Genomic DNA, 27,108 nt, shown 5'->3' on the forward strand with positions numbered 1-27,108 from the left:
ACAACAACACTGGCTAATGCTCATTATCATCTTTAAGTGTGAAATCAGTCAAGTGACAAGTGTGCCTAGGTTTTGATGACCCCCCCCCCCCCCCTCGGGTCAGCGCGAGGCCAGGGCTCTTGTGTTTGCGGACTAGGTGAACGGCACACGCCTCCCGGGCCTTTGAAATGCGACACGGTGAGAGCGGCGGTGAGATAATCTCTGATTTACAAGTTACAGTAGCGCTCAGCCCGCTGCCGCCCTTCATTCAGGAGAGAAGAAATGCGCACGTGTTAGATGTCTCGTGTTGAGCCGTTACTAAAGCTTTCTGAGCCGGTTCCTCCTTCTTCTTCTTCTTCTTCTTCTTCTTCTTCCTCTTGTTGACAGCATTCGTCTGGAGGGGGGAGCGAGGCCCGTGGAGATGGAAAGGAGGCCGACGGGTCCGAAGAGCCGCTGGCGGCCCGGCGGCGTGGATCCCCGGGACGCCTGCTTGGTGCGCTGCAAGGTTTGCTGCCTTTTCATTGGCTTTGGTCTGTTCCAACGAGGATTTACAACGGGACGGCAGCGGCTCCATCCGCTGGACCCGCTCTTATTTCTTCATTGGAATGATACAAAAGTGATATTTTTGCATGACACAATAGTAGGACGTTTGATAAAGGCTGTGTTCGGGGCAGGCACCCTCAGCCTATCAGAAACTGCTTTCTAATATTTTTTATCCAAAAGCTTAAACATCCTTTTGTTTCTTTTTTAAATCTAGACTCCTTTGTTACCAGTTTAAGAAGGTCAGCTGCTAGAATCCCCCAATTTGACTTAATTGCAACTGTGTGACGTGGTTTAAAAACACTGGCAGTCCAACATCCTGCTGCACCGGAAACAACTGAGCTATACGAAGAAATCAGACGGATCTGATGGAAAAGGCTCTATTTGGTCTTAGAGGGATTGGAGTAGCAGCAAGAGGGACTCCTCCTTCCTCCCTCGGCCTCTTCCCCTCCCCCATTTTGTGTAAAAACAAATCTCCTTCTCTGCCCTGAGCCTGAAACTATTGAGTCAACAAATGCCACTGCGGTTAGGCAGGGGCTGGAGGGAAAGAGGTGGGGGGGGGGGTCTCCATTAAGCCCGAACTGAAGCTAAAGGAAGAGCTAGAGGGGGATGTTTCTGAGTCCCGCCTCTTAGTAAAGAGTAATTAAATAGTAAAGGGAATTTGAGTGCCGTTGACTATTGGTCATTGTGGTAAAACGCATGTGTTATTGTCAACAACATGCTAATGACTTACATTTTGTTTTAGTTTGTCAACAAAGACTCACATTCCCTAAATTGTGTTGCAGACACGCAGATCACTGGACCTTTTGTTGACCTTCACTGTAAAAGATACAACAGTCACAGCTCTGCTGAACCTCAGAGTTACAGCTTTGAGGATTTGTTGTGCGTTTTTACTCGTGTCATTCCAAAAGCCTTGCAGAGCATTTTTAGTTTTAGTCCCTTACTCTCTCACACCGCTCTCTCTCTTTATCCCTTTCTAAGCCCACGTGGCCCGGTGTCAACGGGAGGCGAATCTTCTGCGTGCGTGCGCCCTGGAAGCGTCGCCTTACGCCCTAAAAAAAACCAGCCGGCCGAGGAGTGCCGAAATGAGACACAGCCGTTGGAAAATAAGTGCGTTGCTCAACTGGTTGGACTCCAAACACAGGGTGCTCACCCCCACCCAACCCCCCCCCCCCCCCCCCCCCCCACACACACACACACACACAACCCCCTTCTGGTTGTTGCCGTAATGGCTCTCCGAAAAAAAACGAGAGCCATTACACAACATGGGAACTTGTGTGACCAATGACAGAGAGAGAAAGAAAATGAAAGAAGGAAGTTGCGATAGTCATGGCGGAAAGAAAAGGGAGGGAAAAACCCCTGAGTCACTTGCCTTCCTGTCTGAGGAGAGGAAGGAGGCGGAGGCTGCGAGTCAGACAGTTTGAGGCCAGTGCAATATTCAGCATAAAGGGCACCGGGGGTAAAGTCCTGTCCCGCTCACAGGGAATCCACTCCTGTGCTTGGGGGCAGCCATCGCGGTGTTCACTATTGTGTGCGGCTGAGGGAGGAAGAAAAAAAGAGGAGGAGGGAGCAGAGGAGGGAAAGAAAACCTGTCTCTTTGTGTGGGGAGGACTTCGGCAGGAAAGTGATTTTGTGATTGTTTTAAGTTTGCCAGCAAAGTGAGGCTCTCTTCCCTCCCCTCCTGCCCGCCTCCCGCACCCTACCTGACCCGGGGGCATCTGGCTCTATGTGCCTCCGCTGCCCCTCGGCCACATGCGAATGTGCTCCTCTGGGCCGGCGAAACAGCGACACCCGGGCTCCCTGACGATGAGAGCCGACGTCAGACCGGTTCCCATGAATATTGATGTGGAGGATAGTCTGTTTCATAGAAGAACAGAAGGAGGCAAGATGGCTGCCCTTTAGGATTGGTTAAAGAGGAGATCCAGACGGCTTGTTGGAATTTCTACAGAGTGGAGGGACGTAAAAAAAAAAAAGGAGGTGAGAATTTGCTTGCTGTGTTAATACTCTGCTTACGCTCTTCCCCTTTAACGCTGGTGTATTATGGGGGTTTTTGTGTGTGTGGGAGGCGAGGCAGAGCAAATGCTCCCCCACCGTAAGAGCAAGACTCCACATAATAAGGAGGGGATATTAGATAAAGCTACTCCAACATGGCTGACGATCTCTCTCTCTCTCTCTCTCTTTTTTTTGCCAGCTGAATTTTGAAAAACGCACCTTCTGTGTTTTCCTGTGTTCTGTGTTCAGTGCACATTCGTCCTGCTTTTGAACGCATCATAGAAAACGGTGCACTTTAAACTGTTTGTCCAGGAGTTTCTCGTCCAAGCTTCATTTAATGCCTTCATGATGCTCTCTATCCTGCCTCAACATTTCAAACTTTCCCCCTTTTTTGGAATGTTTTATATCTATAAAGGCGTGTTTTAGTGTTTAATGTGTGTGGTTTTGCATAAGTGCATATGTGAAATGGTTAGCTCATTACAGATAGTATTTTTCATTAAATAGGTTTAGCAGGGAGTGTTATCTCCTGCTAGCTTCTCATTTTCGTGTGTGTGTGTGTGTGTGTGTTTGTTTGTGCTGTTCAGTAGAGAGACTAGAAGAAGTAGGACAGTAAAAGTGCACCCTAGACGTGTTTAGCGCTAAGTGCATAGTGTCTGCACAGCAGTGGAGCTGGAATAGCTTCTGGCTTTGTGTATCTCTGTTAATCAGCTTTCGTTGCTTTCACCACTGAAAGACAAGCGGACACAAAGGCAAAGCCCGGGCAGCAGCAGCAGCAGCAGCAGCAGAGGAGGAGGAGGAGGAGGAGGAGAGAGTTGTGGTGGCAGAGTGAGACGAAGGCAGACAAGGTCAGAAAGCTCAGAAGGAAATGAAACTCTATCCTACAGCGCCATTAACAGGGGGAACACGAATGGCAGGGGCAGAAGAGCAAACATCCTATTTCTCACACAAGTTGGGGAAACTCCTCCAGAGAAGCTTTCACCCAGCGGAGACTTGACGGGACTGTAGTTTTTTTTTTTAAATTGAGCACAAGCAGTTAAAAGGTCACAACAATCTGACTGCCGTGGTCTTTTTTTTTGAAAGGGAGCTATTGACAAGTAGATTATTGAGAATACAAAGAGGAATGTGTGTCTGTGCTGGGATGCGTGTAATCATTTAAAGAGGAATTGGTGTAGAGTAACAGCACGCTGACCTGCTCAGATAAATAAGTAAACTACAACGGTGGAGTGATAACGGGAAGGTACCGTCATGCTGGTGTTGTAGTAGTATCCACATTTTCTTTAGAAATACACTAGTCATCTGGTCTTATCTCAATTAGCAAATGGCTAATGGGCTGTTAGTTGTTTTTTTTTTTTAACCTGCATTAACTGAGAGAAGTGCTTCTCTCAGTTTAACATCTGAATGGCCCAATAGATTTTAACTGATCCCACTCAGGTTTGTGTATTGGGCTTGTGTATTCTACTGGTCGTAAGGCAACCACTGTAATGGCCCCAGGTAAAACGCAGAGCAAAGGGACGCCCACGAGGAGGAGGATATTGACTGACCTTAAATTGACCATTCAAATTACACGGTAATTACACAGGAGAAATGCAGGATATTCAGGGTTTTTTTTTTAACATAACATAAAGCAAAAAGTGGACTTTATTAACGTTTGTGCATGCAAGGGCCTCCAGAGAATGTGAAGAGGCAGTAAAGTAAAACTAAGGTCACTTTTTAGTCAAATGTTTTATGTAAACAGCTGATGATGACACACACATGCAAATATTATTTCATCACAGCCATGCACTTAGTTTTAACCTCCTTTGACCTTAGTTCCAAATGTCTTGTGTTGGCACGCTGCCTCTCGGTGGATGAGTATGCGGCCCCACACGCGACAGTACACACCCTCTTGCTCTCTACTGAAAACGATCTGTCTGTAATGGAAGACAATCCCTTTTTTTATTGTCTCCGTGTCGGGAAACCTGCGAGCCATCAACGGCGGCGTTCCCCTCTGAGGCGATACGATACGAGGAGCGCGGCGACTGTCGATAGAGTCAACGCGAGTACTAGAACGGGCTTTCTCCATAGTACCCATGAAGTGTGTTGTTACTACACACGATCAGGTGATTCAGACTTTTGGGTGTCTACGCACATGTATTGCCCAATTGGTCACGAGACTACACCGTGCCATGTCTCATGTGAAAGACTAATGGTCAGGTACTAGTAACAAGGAGAAGAAACAGCAACGTGCAACAGAATTAAGTTAAATCACATTTCACCATTATCTAATTCCCAGCTCGGATGGGTTCCTTGTACTGAAAGCACCTTCCGCTTGTCACGGTGTGGTTGTAAAACGTGTCTTCCCCTTTGTGTGGAGTTGCACTGTACGCAGGATTTACAAATGCTAATCCTGACCTACATAACAATGACGCGTTCCAAATTCGAGAAAATAGCAGCACAAAATCTTATTGGCTGTGTGTCCACAAGCTCTGCGTGCCTGCTGTTACACCAGCATCTGAGAAGGCAGCAGAACATTAATGGGCTTATGAGGGGCTCGGTGGGGGGAAGGGCCGGAATAGATCAATCACACGCACATAGTTTCTTCTCATCTATCCACACCTACAGATAAAGCCGCGTGGTTGGTTGCTCCTTCGCCGTGGCCCCCGAGTCGCCTTTTATGTCACTCCCGGGGGGGGGGGGGGGGGGGGAGGCAGAGACAATATCACCTTTGGGAAGAATGTCCAGTTGCCATAGCGTTTCCGAAACAATGTGGCCCACTTACAATACCCGAGCCCTTACCCAAGCCCTCACCTCTGACCCTGCTCTGTTCAGCCCACGCATCGTATTTCCACCCAGGGGCTGTTGCACAAATGACCCACAGAAGCAAGCCCAGTGGCAGGTTAGACATTTTATACCGCACTACCTGCTGGCCAGCCGGAGCTCGGGCTGCTTTCACCCGAGACAAAATGGCGAGCAACTGAGTGTCGTATTGATTTCTGCAATATTGATTTCCCTCCTGTCTGCTATTGGGGGTTGTTTTTTTTTCTGCTGAGAGCGTGACAGAAAGCAGCGCCGTGCAATCAGGCGCTTCTGCAGTGGAATGTTGGTGCCATAATGGGGTCGCTCATCTACGCACAGAATCACTCACCAACGGCGGCTCCCAGTTGGGAGACGTCTCTTGTTGGCGAGTGCAAAGTAGGAGCAGTTTTTTGGGGGTAGAGACAACGCGACGGCACGCCGTGGGCCACGCTTGGTTCGGGGGCAGGAGCTGCGTTGGGTGACGTTCGGCAGTTGTTGGAGGTCTGCCTGGATGTCTGAATGTATGTGTCTTCTGTGTCTCTCGGCTTATCTTTTCAGTGGCATCTTTTGAAGAAAAAAAAAAAGGGAACCGAATCCAAATCACAAAACACATGTTAGTTCCAAGAGAGGCTTCCCATCACGCGGAGGCCCGGACCTTTGTTAAAGGGATTTTCGTCATCACTGGAATTGTGTAACAGTGACAACGCGTTTACGAGTCCTATATTCAACGACGTTATCAGTAATTGCCCCCACCAGATGCGAGTGTGACCCGTGGCCGCCTCTCTCTCTCTCTCTCTCTCTTTGCACGAAGCCGCGGCGTAATTACGGGGGGGGGGGGCCCGCGAGCGATAAGGCCCCGCTCTGGGTGGCAGGCGGCCCGCGGGGGGGGGGGGGAAGAAGTGTCGCTGGCTCAGCGAGTGTGTATCGATGTCAGGGTTTACCTCCGGGGTGAGACAGGCGAGGGCAGCGACTCAAAGGCCTCCTCCGCGCGCACATGGCCCGCTCTGTTTACAAACACCATCGTGGAATTCCGAGGCCGAGAGAGACACAAGCGGGAATCTTACGTAAGCGAGGCGGCGTCCCCCTCCCCGCCCCTCGCCGGGGGCCTTTCTGACGCTGGTGGGCGGGATTCTGTCGTAGCGCGGGGTCCCTACGACGAGAAGTTCAGGATACATTTAAAAAAAGAAGGAAATGCAGGCGCTGGCGCTGGAAAGCGGCGAGGCGCAGAGCGGGCGTTTTTTTCCTCATGTCGACCTCCGGCCTCAATATTGACATGTCGGGAAATAAAAACCTTTCTGTAAACTTTTTTTGGTCCAACTTCCTCTATGCCTGCAGCCTCGGGGGTGTTTGCAAGGTTTAATTGAAGCAACCAAGTAGAAATATCAGCGATAAACGAAGCTGGAGCTCTTGAAAGCAAGGGTTTAAAAAAAAAAAAAAAGATGGTTATTTCTAAGTCAAAACGAAAATACGCAGAGAAAAATGACTTGCTTACTTTCTCTTTGCCGAGCGCGATGTGTGCAGAGGTAAACCGCAGGCACTCTGTAGGCCTCACAGATCTTGACAAGTCAACCAAAGACATGCTTGGACCTTAACCTTATTAGGACTCTAATGTCAAAACGTATAGAGGTCAGTCAGTTCTAGTTAAATCTGTGACAACCAAGAGGCTTTTCCTCAACGCTTCATCAGAAAAGAGGAGCAAGAAGAGGAGACTCTTCTCATTTGGAGTTTGTCCAAATGCATCCTCTGCTGGGAATTGGCATAATAAGAAAAAGAATGAGCGAACAAATGCCCCCCTCCCCCCCGTCGCCGTCAGAGCTGCGCCTCAGTGGGGCTCCGTGGCGATCTAAACAACCGCTTGTGATGGCTGTTAACCCTTCTTCTAAGATGGCTGTCAGATACGGACGCTTTGGCTGCTGTCACCGAAAAGCTTAGGCCCCACGGCCCCCTGGTGCCGGCGCAAGGAGCACAAAGACAGACAGCTGGTCCTCAATGTCATTTAGGAGCGTAACCCTACTAAAGGCTTTAAATGACATCACCACCTACTTCTGAATGCCCGCAGCGGCCCGCGCTCAATATTAGGTTTCCAGAGTGGAATGTACGAGGGCAGCAGCTGCTGCTAAATGACGGATTTCACATCCCTATATGCATTTATATTTGGAACATTAAGTCTGATTTTAGCTGTGGTTGTGAATGGATAGAAGCTTCCCCACCAAAATAAGAGTGCTGGCGGTGTGGGAGGTACAAACCCAGATTCGGGAAAACACTAAAACAAAACACACACGCGTGTTTATTAATTATGGCTTACAATGTGTGTTAGTCCGAGGTGTCGGAAAGGCAGAGAAGTGTCAGTACGGTCTCACAGTGAAACCACGAATCCCAGAACACGTCCCTCTCTCTCAGAAGGATTTGCGATTTCTACTCAATGAGAGTCATGTGACTCAAAGCCAGTGGAGGGAAAGAGGGAGCTTAGCAACAGCGGTGTATAGGTCAGGCTGCTTAAAAACCAACGAGGGAGAGGATATCACTACATTTGCTTTCCAGATGACGAATGAGACGGAGCAACCCTTTCTTACTATAATAACAATATATTGTTGGCCTTAGGTTCAGCAATAGCGTGTTTATCTCTTTATTACATGCACAGGTAAATTTAGGCACAGCAAAAAGGCATATCATTTAGGTGAAACACAATATAGAGCACATAGAGTTGTATAATTACAAGATAAGTAGTATAAAAAGAAAAGAAAAGGTCAATTAAATAGAACAAAAACATGGTGTGAAAACATAATGGAAGTAACCTTGAGGGTGTGCTTGGGTTTGTTGGAGAACCATCGAGCAAAAGCCCGCCAATAAGCCAATAATTAGCCATTAGCCACAGGCGTCACTTCCTGTTCGAACAATACAAGGAGAAAGAATATAGAGATTTTGTTTGAAAAAATAAAACACTATCTGAAGCTCAATCTCCCATAAATCTAAAATCTGTATCTCTCTTGTGGAGTCCATTTGGGATTCCTCCACTGCCATGTGCATGTTTTTACTCCCTCCCCGTGACATTGTTTCCCTTTGCTCTGTTTACTGTTCACCTCCGCTTCCTGTTTAATTGGAAGCTGGTCTGGATTTGGATCATGCAAACATAGAAGCAGAGAAACATGGGAACTATGGTTTGCTCTTCACTTGGCTCCGTGTCTGATATTTTTCATTTCATGCCAGATTGTAGTGGCTGGGAGGATGTAAGAGGAAGAAAAGGTTACTATAAAGTGTTCCTCGTGCTACCTCCCTAGCTAAGTGCAACGACCACATATTTCTCGGCCCTAAAAATAAATCCTGTAGCTAAAGACAACTTAAGTACTATTTTATTCGTACATGTTGGCTAAATACATTTCAGGTTTTTTTCAAACATTCCTGAAATGCATTTTAAAGGCCTTGATCTGCAAACGCAGGCTTCTGAATATGTGGCACTATTGATTCACTTTGGAGGCTCAATGCATAAAGCACATGTGCACACCGCGGCGGCAAGGCAGCCCATTCTGCAGCCAGCCGCGCCGGGGTAATGTTTAGACCAGATGGGCTCCGGAGCGCTCATAAGATGGTCGCCATGGCTACCACCATGCACTCTGAGAGAAATCAACTTTGCTCTGTGCACAGTTCATCGGATAGTTAGTCAGATAATATTGACTGTTGCACAGACAAAGGGGGAAGCGGGGGCTGGTTGGAAGGAGCAGCGTTGGGGGAGGGGGAGAGGAGAGGGGAGGGGAGGGGAGGGGGGGGGTGGGGGGGCAGGTTAGCGGGACTGCACGCTCAGAAGCCCATTTGTTAATTAGAGTCTCCATGTGATGCAGCTTGAAGCCACAGGAAAAGGGTTTAGTCTCTGCGTGTAAGCTTCGCACACTGGGCTCCTTTTTTTTTAGGTTGGGCTGATTCTCAGAGAAAATGAAGACCAACAGGTTTATGAAGTCAGACCTAATGTGTAACCGATGTGTGCTATCAGGATTGCCCTCTTCTGTTAAACAGTCCGTGGCCCCTGAGTGAAGGCACTGACATGGTTTTGGATGAAACGTTGGTGGTTTCTAGATGTAATCTGGTTCACTGGTGAATGTTGTCACCACTTGTTAGAGGGGGCTGCGTTGTTGGCCAAATTGTCTGTATTCTATGTGTTTTGGTGTAGGAATGAGTTAAAGAAATGCAATATTTATTTATATGCTATATTTTTGGAAAAAGAAAATTGTCAGCACATCAAACCGATTGAAGTAAATGAAGTGTGACTTCTAGCTTGACTTCTCGCGTGCGCAGTGTGTGCAGTTTTAACAGTAACCTGTTAAACAGGTTGTATCACAAACGTACACAGGCCTTGTTTATCCATTACAACGGCTGTTGAGTTTTTTTTTATGCCAACGTCCACCTCAAACAGGCTCACCAGATACTGATCGACACCATAAGCATCAAACCTCTAAAGCACGTGATGTCCGTACTCGTAGCACACCAAAATGTATGGATTCACTATACGGACCGGGTCAAGTACAAAAACTTTCAGCAGCTCGGCCGGTGCAGCCTCGCCCCTGAAAAAATAGACTCAACAAAAGCGGTTGTTGAAAAGCTCTTCGGGCCTCGTGGGCCGTTACGAGTAAACGTGTCTTATATGTCGAATCCTTGCTGATCCCACTGAACCCTGTACAGTGCTATCAAACCGCCGTCCATCTTTATTGGGGCTATGAGCACGTGTCTCCAGGTAATTACCATGTTGCCGGTTAATCTCCCCTCTTTTACCTTGAGTGAGCTCTACCGGTTAATCAAATAAAAACTGCCCTTGTTATTACTGCCCTGCTGCACAGTGTATTACTCCAGTTCTGACTGTGCCACTGTTTGACCATTTCAGCTTTCCGCTTCAACTGCATCATTTTAGGTTATTGAGTTGGCTTTATTTGATTAATTTGGTCATTAGTTGTATAGTTTTTACAGGGAGAGTTTCATCCATTGACAAAAAAAAGTTGTTTTTATATTTTGAGCTACTCAAGGTAAACCATTGGAATCGTGATAGAGATAGTGGTTACCTTGAGCGCTATATGAAGGAGGTCTGCGTTTCTGCCCAGAAACCTGTGACGCTGTCACCGTCTGCTGTGTTGGCCACGCGGTGCTGTGGTGGTTCACTTTCACACTGAGATCTCTAGGCTTTGTCTAAACCGTTATCTTTCTAACCGCTTTTTACTGCTGAATGAGTTTCACACCCTGGATACATCTTTCAAACACCCCTCTGTCTGCTTAGCTCTGAATTGACCTATTTATTTAGGGAGCGCAGTTAATGACAGTGTGCGTCACAGGGTTTGCTGAAAAGAGATTAAAACTCCATTCACAGAACAAAGTACCATAGAAATGATAATAATCCAAAAACTTTACTTACTTTAATAAAGGAACTCAATCAAATAATGCCGTAGTTCAATGAAATTCACAATTCTCACAATTCAGTTTGAGGCGGTAACGAGTCGTAGACCTGCTGGAGAACAGAGAGCGCAGTGGGAATCTCCACAAGTCGGCCACATCTGTCTTGCATTAGACATAAAGGACAATGCAGATAGTACAGATCCTTCTTCTTGAGGGGGAGGGGGCTCTCTAGGGAAGACATTTCAAACAAACCACAAACACTTTGGGTAAGATGGACTGCCAGAGAATTAGAATGCAACTGCTGCACAGCACCCCGTTGACATTTAAAGAGATTTTAATTTTGCACTAAATTGGAACAATAAATAATTTGATCGGTGGCGCTCAGTCTCTCTGCAAACTGATTGTGGCAGCAGAGCTTTTTGGTCAAGCGTGGAGGGAAAGGGTAACAGAGACGAGGCAGAGATCTGCTGCTGCAGGCTGTCATGTGATGCAGCCATTTCGTCACATTGTAGTGATTAGGCCCCAGTGAGCATCAACAGGAAGCAGCGCTGCTCTACCTGACAGAACAAACTAGACCTGAGGTTGAACAGTCAGATCCTCTTCGCGAGGCAGCGTGCGTCTCAGCGCTGACTCGCGCCTTCAAGCTTTTGCATTCCTGGTAATAAACATCGCATGTGTCTGCATCCCTTCGCTGATCAATACCAAAGATTGCCAATTCTTAACCTAAAACAGAGGCTGCATGTTCCCCAGATAGGAGAGGAATGAGTCCATGCTTTGTGGTGCACAACCAGCTGAAGCAATCATGCACCTTAACATTTCGGATTTCGGAAGTGTGAGGCTGGAAAACACTGGCAAAAGTTAGCCTTGAGCTTTTTGATATCTCCAATAGACACAATAGATCCTATTTGTTTAATCCAAACAAAAAAAGTCCAAAAAAAGGTTGTAATTTTACAGTCAGCATCTGAGTGAAGTAGTTCTTTGCAAAGAGTAGAAACTAACTGGAGTGGCTTCATATTTATGGCTCAGGCAAAAAAGGGGTATCAATTTTCTGTAATAACACTCTAACATGTAAGCACACAAGAAAATCAAACTATTCCTTCAAGGAAAAAAAAAAATGTTTTGCTTTGATTTTACCAGTGAGGAAATGTCCAGGCAGCACACAGCTCCGACCGGTGTGTGTGTGGTCTACTCTCGTCCAGTTTTTGGGATCAGGATTTCACTTTCAGGCTTTATTTGTTTAGATTTGTGTGCAGAGCCCACCTGTTCCTACGCTTGCTCTCGTGACAGAAAATCAGCGAGACAAGCAACCTCCCAAAAAAGAAAATGGTCTAATGATCGGTCTAGCATGTGCACGTGCATGTGCATGTGGAGGATCAAAAGCAAACCGACCGCAGACACAGGGGGGCTTTGTTTGTTTCTTAGCCCGAGTGGAGCGCGTCATATGTTCAGGGTGATAGAATGAAAGAGAGAGAGAAGGCCCGGGCAGCCCATGTGAGGTGCATTGTACCAGCGCGCCATGTGACATGAATCCCGAGTGCCCGACGTGCAGAGCACAAATTAACATCTGTCCTGCAGTAACAACAGTCAGTGAAAGCATATGCTTCCAGCATTTGTTTTCACATTGCGTTGGTTGGGTTTGGACCTTCCACACTTTGCAGCCCCGCGGGCCCAAAACTCTCTCCCGTGCGAGGGCAACTCCCTCAGTACATATGCTAGCCATGTGAACATTGAACCTGCCCCAAATGCATTTGAGCATACACCTTTGTTATTTACACAGCCAGCTGGAATGCAGAGTTGTGAAAATGTAGTCAGAGGTCATGAGGTTTGCGGAGCAGTGGGTGCGACTCTATATTTACGGGGGGAGGGTCCAAACTCTTGCAGAATGCAAGTCATCTGATCCGATTACTGTTAGGAGTTCCAGCTCCTCCTCAAGTCATTTGCTGCTTGTTTCAATGCATGTTAAAGGCAAAATACCTCCATTCACTTTTTTCAAATAATATATATTTTTTCTAGTTTTTCTAATATATGTTCATTTAAAATATTAATATTATAAGCCAATATTTCTGTATGAAATGGGATACAAAATGACAATGGAGGCCAAAGGGATATCATTACAACAACAATGTTTATTGTCTCAGTGTTTTTTGCTCTAGTCTGAGTCATGAAATAAAAAGGATTCCAGTTCATGATCAGCTCTCTATTAATATCGTCAGTCGTTAAGTTGCTATGACTAGCATGCAATAGTTCACACGAAGTGTTGATATTGAGTACGTAAACTGTTAGTATCAGGTAACATTAGAATGAATATCACTGTTGGCACACTTTGTCATGACTCATTTCCACGTTGTTATCTATCGAGCAGGGAAATATGACTGGGGCCAAATCAGCAAAGAAACGGAAATATACACTTGAGACTACAGCTTATTCTCGGGTCTATTCCGCAGAACAGAAAGTGTGTCTGATTTACCACACCTCCTTTCCTCTCCTCGCTCCCTCTCTACCGCAGCAGGAGCCTTTAGGCCCGAGCTGCCTAGGCCTCAACCTGAAAGTGCAGAGACCTGAGTTCCCCTGCAGCTGTCGTTAGTGGTGAATGTCACATACGGCTGCCAAGTCACGCCAAATAGACCCCGTCTACTATGGCAGCTCTCATATTTCACCGGCTTCCTCTGGGAAAAACAAAAACACGCTGTGAGCTGCTGTTGCGAAGACCAAGCATCAGAGAAAAGGGACTAAATATCTATAAAACATCAGTTGTAGCTCAAGCTTTGTATTCTACTTCTGCTGAAAAGATGCTCTTAAAGCAATGTGCAAGTTGCAAAAGCAAAGCGATATATACATTATTAAAGAATTGCCTAGATAGAGCTCTTCTATCACATGCATTAACTCGCGTGTGACTGTTGTGCAAACTGTGGCCATTGTTTTACAACCCCTGCCAGAAAATACATAGGCGCCGAAGCAACAGGCAATGACAGTGCTTCAGCGGGCTGCACGGACCAGATGAGAGACCCAGCCGGAGGGAAGTGTAGCAGACAGAAGTGCACAGGAACCTGAGGTGTAATTACAGGGCACAGGAGCGGAGGACCGGCTTTGCGAGAAGCCAAACAACAGCGTATTGGGACAAAGACATTTGCTTTTGGAGGGAAAGAAAGCTTTGTTGGGGATCCAGTTCGAGCCACACATGCCGAGTCATGCAACAAACTGCAACAGGGTTCTGGTGGACATTAGCTACTAGAAAGAACCACTGAAATAGATCAAAGCATTAGAACTTCCAGCAGGCATCCACGCAAAAGCCACCAAGAGGCAGGCTGGTTTGGTTTAGTGCTCTACTTCCGGAGCAAAAATAGATCTCTGCGAGAGTCACGCCTTGTGAATAATAAAGAGGATGCAGCCAATGCTCCCAATAGCAATAAGTCAAAGTTGGACTTTCAATAGTGTGCAACTGGTGTGGAGGTTTGTATGTTTGAACGTTGACAGGCCGCACACACTCAGCTGGGATCTCTTGCTTTGTTCTGGGTTTGCAAAGATTTTTTTTCTTCTTTTTTTTCTTTCTTGTCAGTGTGGGTGTATCCAACTGTGACAAGCTGCTGGGCTCCGCTCGGTCCTTCGTAAATCCCGGAGTGTCCCTCAGGAACGGAGCTGCGCCCCGAGCGGCCAAGCGCACGTCTTGGCCTCTTGACTTAGTTACTGATTAGCAGAGCGCACCGAGGGCCAGACAAAACAAAGGAGTAGTCACATGGGGTCGGGAAGTGGTAGTCACCCGCTTGGCTCTTTGTTACGTTTGCAGGGATCAGACGCTTTAATGTGTGAAAGAGTTCAGAGATGTGGGAGCATTAGGTTCATTATTTTGCCTCCTTCTTCCTCAGAAAACATAAATCTTCCCTCAGTGACGGCAGAATCCGCTGAGTTTTTTTTAAATTTTTCTCATTTTATTGTCAATTTTCCTTTCTGTAGCTGTTGATGATATATTGTTCAGAGCTCCAGCAGTATTTTTAGTTCAAATGTAGGAGGAAGTTAGCGTTAGGTCATTTGTCTCATAGTAAAATATACAGCATCTTGCAAATCAGCGATACAAAATGTTATGACCGATCGTCGTCACTTCACCTTTTTCCCCCTCTTTTATTTCATGCAAACAAGCCAAAGTGAGATTGGTTGTGCAACTTGTTGCCTCAGACTCTTCCTCTTCAGGCTCCACTGCGGTCTGAGTATATCTGATGGGCCTACTATAAGGCCATTTTTCTTAAAAAGGGACATTTGGGATGCAAGACGATCGCTCTTATCTCAACACACGGTTCCCCAGCCATCAGCTTGAGAGCAGCCTCTGTTTGCAGTGTGCCGCTTCCCTTTTCCTGCTGACAGGCCAACGGCTGCTCTGTTGTGACAACGGGGGGAGCTTCCAGACACCCTCGCAACGGCCCGGCTCGTCTGCGGGGGGACTTGGCACGCTAAACTCTGGGGGTCTGGGGGGACGCTTAATGCCCCCTGCGAACGGTCCACTGGGCCACGACATGCGGAGCTGCATTTGGTTTTGCCTCATTTCATGGTGCATGGGACCAGTTTGGTAAGGGTGGCTACGGTAATAGAGAAAAGTCATTTTCAGCTGGAATATGAGCTGATCACTTAAAATGAATGTGATGGTGCAGGTGCTTCATTATATCCCAGATATGCATATATCCCATGAATGTTTTCTAACTCATATCAACCAACCGTACAGTGAAATCTCATACATATGTCAGTTGTTGCATTAATTGCAAATCATTAATCATCGAGCTTACATTCGTTGATGATCATTCCTAAATGATTAAAGCAATGTACATGACCAAGAGATATTTCTTTAGATGCCCATGCCGGTGGTGGCTGAAATGGAAACCCTACCTATACACGATTTCTTCAAAAAATGTTAATAGTCCTCGGATGAAACGTGCCGTTTGAAGACGACAGCTCTTCGCTCAGAATCATAAGTAGCTGTAACCGCTTCCAGATGTGATGATCGGACCCAATGATGGAGCACGATCATGCCAAATGAAACATGCCAGAGTCCCTCAAATATTTAGCTGTTTTTCCCCCCAAACATCAGTCAGTGCCTATAGTGAGCCTATAGTCGCTTTGCATTAACAGCAGGCCTTTTGTGGGGATCTAAAGCTGGATCCAATTATGTTTTCAAAGGTTGCATAGCATATTTCTCTAAACTTAACTGTAGCAGCCGGCTTCAAAGCTCCGAAGACATTATTTACTTAAAGTGCGAGTGTTTAGCTGACCTAAATGTCTAAGAAGATAAAGCAAGAAGTCTTTTTAACCTACTGGAACCTAAATCTTCTTGGTGTACTGCCGTTTATTGGACTAAAAAAAACGGTGTTTTGACCAATCCTTAATTTAACGCCTCTCTCCATAATTTAATATTATTCAACGTGACAAATGTGTTATTATTTAGGCTTTATACATTTATTTGTGTCAGTCTGACAGCCTGCAATTGACTGGTGACCAGTGCAGGGTATTTTTGGTCATTTAGATTTTATATTACCGGTATGTTCATAAAGGACCGTGTACCTTTTCGACCAGGACGAGTGTTTCCAATTGCCGTTAGAACAGAATCCGGGCGTCTCTCGGTGCTCATCAGCTGCCCATTCCTTTAGCATGTGCAGCAGGGTGGCTCATAATTATGATGGATTAGACTCAGCTCTTGTGTCTGCGCACTGCAATTGTTGTGCAGATGCTGCAGATGTGACATGCATTAATAATTGAGGGAGGTAGACAGAAATCAATATTCTACTGGAATCTATATGCTTTTGGCAGAGTGAACACAGGGTAAGCAAAAATGAAACCATATGTCTGTGTGCTGTTTAACCTTCTGAGGAGAGCTTGGTTTCCATTCATCACCTTTATTGCTTTATTAAATTACTTTGTTGCTAGACCTACAGATCCCAAGGAATGCAAATTACAAGTTTCTCTTTGGCCAACTTATCTTTATCAGGTAGATGAGATTCAGGTGAAACAAGACATTAAAGTTACATAATTTAACGGGTGAAATATTTAACAAAAGTCTTGTTTTGAGATTATTACTCCCACATTTTATATAAATTCAAGAGTTGTAATAAAAAAAGCAAGAAAGTTCATCGTGATGATTGAGTTAGTGTAGGAAACATTTTTATGGTTGAATTTATACTATCAGCTCCGTGTAACTCCACGGCACAAAGCTCACCGTGCTGAGGTTCATCCCTGATAACAAAGGCCTCAAACTTGAGTAGTATTCGCATATTTGACACAGCAATGTGTTCGGGGTGAGAATACCACGACTCAACAGCTGAGGAGCAGCCGGATCGTCCTCCCGTCCACCATCTGGGACATCATTAGCCTCGCATCCTACTACCTTCAATCAACTGGACTTGTGTTTGGTTTAATGTATTCCGTCACCTGATAATATACTCAATAACCCAAATGCAAAGAAAAAGGGTTCTTTGGGAACGTGAACTTAGGTCAGAATCCAGAGAAAGGATTCAGGATCAGTGTGATGTCTGTGTGAGAAAGAAGCCTCTGGTTGACATGTGAGTGCTATGATGTTTGATATAGGTGATGTTTGTCTGTTTGTCTCTCATTACATTCGGGGGATGGTCTATTGTCATGTTGGCAACCAAAACGTTAATTTCAATACAATGTAGTCAAAGCACTTCCCTAATATCCCACCAGCTATTTACCTGTAAAAACAGTTGTAAAGGTGACAGCAAGCATTTTTTTTAGATTTACTATTTACATTCATAACACAGCAGATAGTGTGAAGGACAGGACGGGAAGTCACAGATATCAGTTTGAGATAAAGGTCCTAAAATGAAATACCAACTTCCGCCATTCATTCCAGATAAAGGGCATTGTATTTAGCACCACAAGTAAATGTACCTAAAGGGTAGCTCTGTATTTACTTCTTGTTTTATCCTAACTTTCAGGAATCAGAAACATTTATTACCAAAATAAGGAATTTGACTTGGCGGTTGGTTCATAACATCAGACAGTAAGACAGATAAGACGACATAGTGCATACTTACTATACTTACATACTATTGGACTAGGCCAGGGTGAAACTTATTCTATGACAGGATTGTGCAGACAGCTGATACAAATTCAGTGCCAAGTGTAAACACATTCCTCTACGGACCCTCCCCCCCCCCCCCCCCCCCGCCCCCTCTTATGCCATTTTCAGGTCCAAGACTCTTTGACGTTTGTCAGCACAGTAAATTTGACAAAGTGAAGTTCCAACCCACCAAAACAATCCTGTGTTTGTTTTACATCGGCCATTGTATTGTGTTTGAAAACACAACTCTGCTTGAATAGTGATGTAACCGAATATTTCTCCCCCCTCTCTCTGCCCTGCAGGACGGACAAAGGGCAGCCCTGTGGATGGACTCTGAGCAGGCCAGATGGAAACGGAACAGGCCAGACATGAGACGGAAGAAAATCTGATATTAGCACAATTTGGCACATCTCGCAACATCTCTAACAAACTTCAGAATGGCGGCCAGTCTTCGGAGGGAGATTCCCAGCAGATCACTGGGGACGCGGGCTGGAACCATTACAAGGCCAACCCCATGAAGAGGCACAGGGAGAACTGCGACAGTCCAGTCTCGGCCCAGGTGCTGTTTGATCAAGGATCCCACGTTATGAACGGAGAACTGATGAATGGAGAGTTGAAGCATGCTCTCGCCGAGCAGTCCCTGCTGGCCCACCAGCCCAAGAAACTCAAAGTAGAACCTGAGATCAAAAGAAATGACAACATGACCTCGGATTTGGTGGATAGCTTCCCTGAGCTGACAAAAGCAGCCGAGTTTGAGAGCAATACCTCGCAGTCAGAGCTCAAATTAGACAAGAGGAATTGTAATTTTCCTAATGGGGATTTTTTCTGTCTACCCAGGAACAAGCACGCCTCGATTCCGAACGGTGCTTTATCACCCCCGTCGACAATTGACAGCACTCCAGGTGATCTCTTAGAGAAAACCTTATCTCAGTATTATCCTGAGCACGTGTCAATCGCACCACAAACATCTGGGTCACAGCTAGACGCTGTCAACGGTTCACGGGCAAATAAGCTGCCAAGTGATGGGGCGCAACCTCCATCTCTAACCTCAGGGTTTCCCCATTCGGCTCAGAGGCCGGACCAACAGCAACAGCAGCCCGGGGCGTCGGGCAATATTGAAGGAGGCAACAATTACAACTCCGGCAACTATGTGGTGAATGGATTCTCCCACAGCTTTGAAGCAGAGCAGCACCAGCAGCAGCAGCAACAACGACAACAACAGCATCAGCAGCGGCCACCATCTTACTCGGGTCAGGAGCTGTGCCAGGGTCAGCACCCGGGCATGGTCCCGCCTTCGAACACTGCCAATAACACACAACAACAACAACAACATCAAAACGGCCCACGGTGCTATCCAGAGGACACAAACCCTCAAGGTATATACAAGAAGGTCAACCAAGAGTTTAACCAGAACTCGTTCCTGGATCGCGATGCTCCTGGACAGGCAGCGGAGACGGGCGGATATGCGTCCTTTCCCAACTCCGGGTTACAGAAGATGGGGCAAAGTGATGAACCCAGGTCTGGTCAGCATCAGCGCATTAGCGCTGACAGGGGCCAGTATGGGATCCAACCCCAGACCTTCAAACACGGTGCTGGGAACTCGCATCGAGCCGACAGCGCGGGACCCGTGGGCCCCGGTCTCCAGCAGCCGAGTCAGGCCGGTTTGGAAAACGGGATGGAGCACACGCCTCAGCAGAGGGCCAACTTGTCATGTTCGACTCCCCACCAGAGAGGCTGGGCAGAGCTGAACTCCTCGCAGTCCCAGCAGCACCTAGCAAGCGGCCAGTCGCCCCAGGGACAGGAGCCGGCGATGTGGAGGGGCTTCCCTGGTAAGCCTCAGTCCGAGCAGCAGACAGCTAACCCACAGGTTCACGGCCACATGTTGGAGCCAAATCCAGGCCAACGGTTCCAGACACAGGCGGGTTTCCCAGATGGCAGCCAGAGCGCCAACAGCTTCCAGCAGCAACAGCAGGACCGGCTCCCGGCCCAGCACAACACTGCCTCTGAGTGGCAGCAATCAAATACGAAAGTACCTCAAATGCAGCAGCCTCTACCCCAGAAAATGCCCGAGCAGCGCCATTTCCACCCAGATCAGCAGGTAGACGGACGCTACCACACCCAGATGCAGTCGGAGCAATTGTGCGAGGACCCTGACCTGCAGGACATACTGTCACCAGGGTTTTTACCCACGCAGCAACAGCAGCACTGTCATCTCCCGCGTCCCCTGTCCCACCCGCCGCAGTTCGAAGGGCAGCAACTCAAGTCCCCCGATTACAGACCCCGCAGTCAGCCCCAGCCAGGTCAGCATCAGCACCAGCCCAACCAGCCCCTCAGAAACAACTCCGCTCAGCCCGACAACCAACAAGCGCCGCGCGGCGACCGCGAAGCCTTCAGCTACGACAACGCGACGGACATGCAGCGGTTCCGGCAGCACCAGAGGCAGTTTCCACCAGACTCGGGCGGCGGCCTCAAGCAATTTCACCCGCAGCAGCCAAACAACCCCTGCCACCAGCCCGGCCACGGGGACTTCTCCCAGGGCCCGGCGCAGTCGCAGCCTCCCCCGCTGAATCAGCAGATGTACCCCAAAGCGGAGCAGCAAGGGCCGACACCGTGCGGCCAGTTCCAAGGGGGGCCTCGGCTGCCTCTGGCGCCCGCGGGTCCCCACGGAGACTTTCAGAGGCACGCGGCCCTGCGTATGCACCTGCTACAGAGGCAGGAGCGCCAGGGCCCTCCTCCTCCCCCACTCCAGGGCACTATGGACCCCAAACACGGCCTGAGAGCAGTGAAGCTGGAGGACGACTCCCGCTTCGAGTTGCCGTGCTCCCAGCAGCGAGGGCAGCCGTTGGCGATGCGAGAGGCGGGGCCGGGCGGCGCGCACATCAAGCAGGAGAATCCCCCGCCCCTGTGCGAGCAGGGCAAGAGGCCGGGAAACATCTTGGCCTCCATGGAGCAGAGCCTGAGGCAGTACCAGCTGTCGCCTGTGTTCGAGAAGAAATCCCTCGTCGTCAACTCGGCAAATCGAGTCAAGGTGGAATCCTCGGGACCCGTCACGATCCTCTCGACCAACGCCGACTTGTGCGGCGCTGAGCCGGCTGCCCCGCCGGCCACCACCAGTCTAAAGAGACCACACGATTCCACCCCGAAGAAGGAACACCTCCTGCAGGGCTTCATGGACTCTCCTATGAAGCTGTTGGATACCCCTATCAGGAACCTCCTGGACACCCCCATGAAAACACAATACGACATTGCATCCTGTCACTGTGTTGGTGAGTCTCTTTGCGTTGGTTGTGGAAGCCGATTTCGTCAGGTGGTGTGTCAATTTTTGTGCCTGTCCCTTTATGCTATTTAGAACAAATCAGTGAGAAGGACGAAGGACCATACTACACGCACTTGGGGGCCGCGCCGACTGTTGCCGGTATTCGGGAGAGGATGGAGAAAAGGTAACCACGCCTTTGACTTGTCGACTGTGTTGTGTCACCACAGTCTACTGTTTTACTTACTTACATGCCTGTGTTGTGCTTTGAAGGTCTGGTCTAACTGGTCCCGCCATCAGGATTGAGAAAATAGTATACACCGGCAAGGAAGGAAAAAGTACACAAGGGTGCCCCATAGCCAAATGGGTAGGAATTACTTTTGCATATGTCATTGGAGAAGCAGGCAGGTACTCGGCTCAAACATCCGCATTCCCACCATTACCTACTCGTTGTCTTTTGCTCAGGTGATTCGCCGGTCCGGTGTGGATGAAAAGCTACTGGTGCTGGTGCGGGAACGCAATGGTCACAAATGTGAGACGGCCTGCATCGTCGTCGTGATCCTGGTCTGGGAGGGCATCCTGCCCAGCCTGGCCGACCGCCTGTACCTCGAGCTCAGCGAAACTCTAACAAAGCACGGAGCCCACACCCAGAGACGGTGCTCCATCAATGAGGAGTAAGTGACCGGGCTGCAGAATTCAAAGCAAACAAACGTTACTTTTGGATCCTTCTTTTTTTTTTGCACACATTCAAGGAAAACGTAGCCCTTGCTTTTCTTTGGTAATCAAAGTTGGTTCCAACTGAATTGACCTAAAACGATGCATTGCATGTGTTTGTTCTCCCTGTTCAGGAGGACCTGTGTGTGCCAGGGGTTGAATCCAGATGCCTGCGGGGCATCTTTCTCTTTCGGCTGCTCTTGGAGCATGTACTACAACGGTTGCAAGTTTGCTCGCAGCAAAATCCCAAGAAAATTCAAGCTACTGGGAGATGATATGAAAGAGGTGGGAGCAGCTCGGCTCAGTTCATATAATAAGCTGCTCATCATTAAGCTACTTAACAGTTTGCTGCTTTTTGGCTTTCAGGAAGAAAAACTGGAGCACAACTTTCAAAATCTAGCAACCATATTGGGTCCCTTGTATAAAACTTTGGCACCTGACGCTTATGGAAACCAGGTGTGTATATTTAAACATTGGTTTACTGCTCGCCTTTCAAATGTATAATAGATTTTCTGATCAAATCTAAACAAAGCATGTTTTTAGCCACAAATGATGCAATTCATCAACCCTGTTTGTATTGTTGAGTGACCAGAACCTCTTAACATCTCGTTCAAATTGACCCTCTCGTTGTTCCTGGACACAGGTGGAACATGAACAAAGGGCTCCCGATTGTCGCCTGGGGCTCAAGGAGGGCTGTCCCTTCTCTGGGGTGACTGCTTGTCTGGACTTCTGTGCCCATGCTCACAGAGACCTCCACAACATGCAGGGTGGCAGCACTGTGGTAAGGACAGTTCGTCTTTCTAAGTATGTTGTCTTTCTCAGAGAACCAGAGAACGGAATAGAGGGAGTAAATTTATTATTTGATGACAAAAGTATTGAACTCTGAACCCGTGCTTCCAGGTGTGTACATTAACGAGTGAGGACAACCGAGTCATTGGAAAGATCCCGGAGGACGAGCAGCTCCACGTGCTGCCCCTGTACAAGGCTTCCAACACGGATGAATTTGGCAGCGAGGAGGGTCAGCAGGAGAAAATCAAATCAGGCGCCATCCAAGTCCTCAGTGCCTTCCGCCGCCAGGTGCGCATGCTTTCAGAGCCCGCCAAGTCTTGCCGGCAGAAGAAGCTGGACGCTAAGAAGGCGGCCGCCAACAAGATCGCAATGCTGGACAACGAAAAGGCCGAGAAGGCCCTCCTGGCCAAGTCCAAAGCTGGCACTTACGAGAACCCCGCCCAGAGCACTATGGCAGGTAGGGTATCATTTATTCAGACACATTTCACACGTGACGTTTCTTCATACGTGCTGCTCACGCCTTTATCCTTTGGGGCTTTTGCTTTCTAGGACCTATTCAAGGCGCCATGGGGTCGATCCTACAGTCGGGTCAGCCGACGCACCCCCTAGGGGCCCATCATCATCATCAGCAACAACAACAACAGCAGCAACAACAGCACCAGAGCATACTGCCCCCTTACCCTGGCTCAACAAATGTAGCCAGCTACCCCAGGTTCCCCAACCAGCCGGGGGCCTTTCCAAGCACTTCCAAGCCGGGCGCCATGTATCCCCCTCAGCCACCGACACCAGCCGGCCCTTACCCCTCCGCCTACATCAACGGAACCAATCGTCCATATCCAGGTTATCAGTGCAACGGAGGAATGCCCCTCGACAACTGTCACCCGTACTATGCCTCGAACCCAAAGCACCTGGACACGTTCCGACAGCAGCGGCCCGCACTTTACTCGGAGCAGCAGCAGCAGCAGCAGTACGGCGCGCATCAGCGCTACGAGGTCAGCTACCCGCCGAGGTACGCCGAGCCGGGTCTACAGGTGAACGGCTACGACGCCTGCGGCATGAGGCCGGGTCACCCCATGAGACCGTACGGGCCGTATGGCGCCAACGGAGCCTCGGACCCCCAGTTCGTGGACCCCCTCTCGAGGGCGCCCTCGGCTCACGGAGGCCTCGACTACGCAGCTGCCGTGAGCAAAGGCAATCAGTTTGGAGGGTATCCAAACCCTTACTTGACCCGGAGCCCTCAAATCTTCGCCCCGGGCCAAGAGCCTTTCCATATGCAAATCAAGACGGAGACGGGCACGCCGCGCCCGCAGGTGCTTTCTGCTCCGTTAGGCGGCGGGTGCTACAACCCCGAAACACAGGCGGGCTCAGGTCCGCCTAACGGGGGCCTCGCGGGTATCAAGCAGGAGCCCGGAGCGCCGCAGACACCCACGACCCCACAAAAGCCTGAGGTGTGGTCGGACAACGAGCACAACTTCTTGGACCCGGACATCGGCGGCGTGGCGGTGGCGCCGAGCCACGGCTCGGTCCTCATCGAGTGCGCCAAGCGGGAGCTGCACGCCACCACGCCCATCAAGAACCCCGACCGCACGCACCCCACGCGCATCTCCTTGGTCTTCTACCAGCACAAAAACATGAACGAGGCCAAGCACGGCCTGGCCCTGTGGGAGGCCAAGATGGCGGAGAAGGCCCGAGAGAAGGAGGAGGACGCCGAGAGGAACGGCGGCGAGGGGACGCCGAGCAAAGGCAGGAAGGGGGCCAAGCGGGAGCACACGGAGGCCGAGTCCACCGGGGAGCCGCCTTACAAGCGGTTCATCCAGGCGCTGATGGAGGGGTCCTCGTCGTGCACGACCAACACCCACGTGAGCACCACGCCGTACGCCTTCACCAAGGTCACGGGGCCCTACAGTCAGTTCGCGTGAGAAGCCTTCGCCAAGAAGGCCAAACGTGCGAAACGGGTGCTTTGTTTTTGGTGACGAGGGCCGCGAGGCTCCACTCGGCCTCCTCTGAACCTTCCGGCCACGCCGACGGGAGTTTGAATCACCTTTCGCATCAGGACCTTTCACCTCTTTAACAATCAAGCTTTACTCGTTGACCCTGCAAAGGATCTATTTATTTTTTGGTTTGGCAACTTTTTTGCAAGAAACACACTGTCGACATCTCTGGTGCTTTCAGTCAGAAACACAAGGACCTATTTTTAATGGAAACAAATTTTCATTTTCGGGGGGGGGCTTTATTTTTCTTACTAAATTGTACTCTTTGGCATAAAACACTGACTTTGTAAGTGACAACATTCACGGTGCTAAAGTGTATGCTTCTTACCATTTATTTAAATTCAAATGCCTTCACACTATGACCATAACTCACTCTACGAGTGACACCCAATGAACAAGGCACTGAAAACAGCATCACTCGATCAAATGATCAGCATCATCATGTTTTACGGCAAGTCAGTGCTTATTAGGGCACTTTTTGATAATGTGAGTTCAATGTTTTGGTATTCTTGAAATCTGGTTATACTACATGGAGAGTAATCAATTTCTCAGCATCACTAAAATTAAATTGATGAATTTATAACTGTGGATAGTTTGAGAAATCCATGAAACATGCAAAAATATGTTTTTAATCTCCCTTTGTGTTGGTGCTTCTCTAGCTTACCTATGTCATTTATACTGTAAATCGAGCCATTCTTGTGGTGCATTTCTAACATTTTGAGGAAATAATTTTTTGGTTATTTCAGTTTTTTCCAGGTTTACTTGTTGTCACCAACTGGTTTTAATGTTCCTCGCCTTGGGTTCATTGAACAAACCTGGACTGTGAATATTTCATGTAGTTTTGTGTCTGTGGTGCTTAGGAAATAATGTTTTTCTACACTGAGAAACATGAAACAGGGTAAGCCCGGTGTCAATTTCAGAGGGCAGCTGGCTTGCTGTGGGGTCTTTTAATTCTTGTGATCTAAACTGTAAGATAAACAGGTAAGATTTGTACAGTAAATTAATTTCCCTTTTTTGGAATTACTGTTAGAGAGTTTGTGTTGTAAAGAATGCTAACGGCCTATTTCCTTGTATTTCTTTGGGTTAAACTGATCATGAGGTGCTATCCAACCTACATACAACGTGAGACTGTTTGGACAGCGGGAAGGCTTTTAAATAATGTACAGTACAAACCTGTCATATACCTCAAAACTAGTTTGGCAATAGGTTTACAACCTATTTCTCCTTCTTTTGTATATTGCTTTCGAGATAACAGTTCAACGTCAGGCCTCTAGAAGGCATAGCAGTTCCTTTCTTACTTTCTTCTTTCTGCTAGAAAGTATTATTTGAACTTGACTCTTTGATGTTACTGTAAAATCAGGGACATTTTCAACCCAGTCTGCGTTCGCCGCCTGTCTTCATGTGGTATTTCTCTCATTCAGGTACTTTTCATTGCTTCCTGAATCTGATTTGTGTCAACTTCACAAAGACAAAAAGAAATATTTTGCCAGGATGACGATACTTTCCTGCAGTTTTTCACTTATATTTTAAGGTAATCTTTTAAAAATGAATTTGAACATATATGCACTGAGTTGACTAAAGGGAAAGTATGACATTGGCTCAGTATTTAGGAGACAAGACCAGGGCAGTGATTAACGTAGTTGCACATCTTTGTGCCAGTGTATAGTTAAATTTATTTATAACCACTAAGCAATTGTATAATGATTTTTCTTCCCCGTCTATTTGATTGAATTAACGCGATATATATAGCAGAATGTCATGTTATAGTAACAATTTACCCCACACTTCAACAGATTCATTTTCTGAAAGCACTTCATTTCTTTTTCAGGAAAAAAAAAATGTAATAAAGAATTACAAAACGTTTTATTTAAATAGATTGTAAATGTGTTTAAAAAATAAATAAATTATGTCACATTGTACATACCAGAAGCCTGTAATGCAGGAATACAACTCCTTCTTTGATGTTGATGTAGGTTCTTCTTGTTCTGTCAAATTGACCCACAGCTCCCCTCATCAGCGATGCTCCTCATAGCTTTAGATATTCTTTCAGGTTACCAGAATGATCATCTTTAGATTATCCAGAACGTCTGTAAACGTATGCTCACTGTCACGGCAACGTTCACAGTCATAGCTGACCGTTAGTCGCTCTAGTTTTTTTTTTTTTTTTTTTTTAAACTGTTCCAATTTTTGTAAAATACTTTGTCATAAGAAAATGTCGGATTTTGTTGTACAAGACCCAGCTACAGTAGCAGGTTGTGGTTAAGAAAGCCGAGGTGTCTAAGATATAGCGGGTTAAAAACATAGCCATACTTGAAGATGCTTCAGAGTAGAGTCAACGTTACTTGAATGACTTTCTGGGCTGAACTGGTGCCGGTATGTGCTCAGCTCAAAAGGTTAAACTAGCGGTTGATACGCACTTGGACTTTTTGCAGTTAGACACTAAGGGTAAAAAAGAAAAGTGCAACTTTTTGCCTGTCATTTTATTTTTTAAGGCTTCCCTTGTTCTCCTGAAGTTTGGTATGCTACAAAAAAATGGAATTAATGATGGGTATTAATACTGTAAGTATTGTAATGTAATGGATGCAGTTTATTTGAAAGCTGTTTATTATATCATTCCTGATATTGCTGAGATGTGGGTGTTT

At 47.5% G+C, this 27,108-nt stretch overlaps 1 protein-coding gene across 3 annotated transcripts; it reads left to right on the forward strand.

Moving 5' to 3' along the window:
• The first annotated feature begins 211 nt into the window (after nucleotides 1–211).
• Nucleotides 212–27,089, forward strand: tet2 (tet methylcytosine dioxygenase 2). Of its 3 annotated transcripts, XM_037471410.2 has the most exons (10): nucleotides 2,011–2,496; nucleotides 18,022–20,985; nucleotides 21,069–21,159; nucleotides 21,246–21,339; nucleotides 21,438–21,646; nucleotides 21,821–21,971; nucleotides 22,053–22,142; nucleotides 22,330–22,467; nucleotides 22,587–22,932; nucleotides 23,025–27,089. In XM_037471410.2, the coding sequence occupies exons 2-10, from the start codon at nucleotides 18,066–18,068 to the stop codon at nucleotides 24,392–24,394; spliced, it is 5,409 nt and encodes a 1,802-aa protein (XP_037327307.2). In that variant the 5' UTR covers nucleotides 2,011–2,496; nucleotides 18,022–18,065; the 3' UTR covers nucleotides 24,395–27,089. The 3 variants fall into 3 exon arrangements, with proteins under 3 accessions (XP_062420631.1, XP_062420630.1, XP_037327307.2); XM_062564647.1 differs by lacking the exon at nucleotides 2,011–2,496 and adding an exon at nucleotides 212–484 and having other exon boundaries at nucleotides 21,821–22,142; XM_062564646.1 differs by having other exon boundaries at nucleotides 2,010–2,496; nucleotides 21,821–22,142.
• Nucleotides 27,090–27,108: the final 19 nt, after the last annotated feature.

The sequence above is a fragment of the Pungitius pungitius genome, chromosome 9 (assembly GCF_949316345.1).
Source record: "Pungitius pungitius chromosome 9, fPunPun2.1, whole genome shotgun sequence".
Classification (NCBI taxonomy): domain Eukaryota; kingdom Metazoa; phylum Chordata; class Actinopteri; order Perciformes; family Gasterosteidae; genus Pungitius; species Pungitius pungitius.

Excerpts from the sequence above, each read along its gene's own strand:
- tet2 (XM_062564647.1), top strand. The coding sequence starts at position 18,066 with ATGGAAACGGAACAGGCCAGACATGAGACGGAAGAAAATCTGATATTA. Across the intron at positions 21,160-21,245 it reads CGGGAGAGGATGGAGAAAAG|GTCTGGTCTAACTGGTCCCG; the intron begins GTAACCACGCCT and ends TGTGCTTTGAAG. Across the intron at positions 22,933-23,024 it reads CGCCCAGAGCACTATGGCAG|GACCTATTCAAGGCGCCATG; the intron begins GTAGGGTATCAT and ends TTTGCTTTCTAG.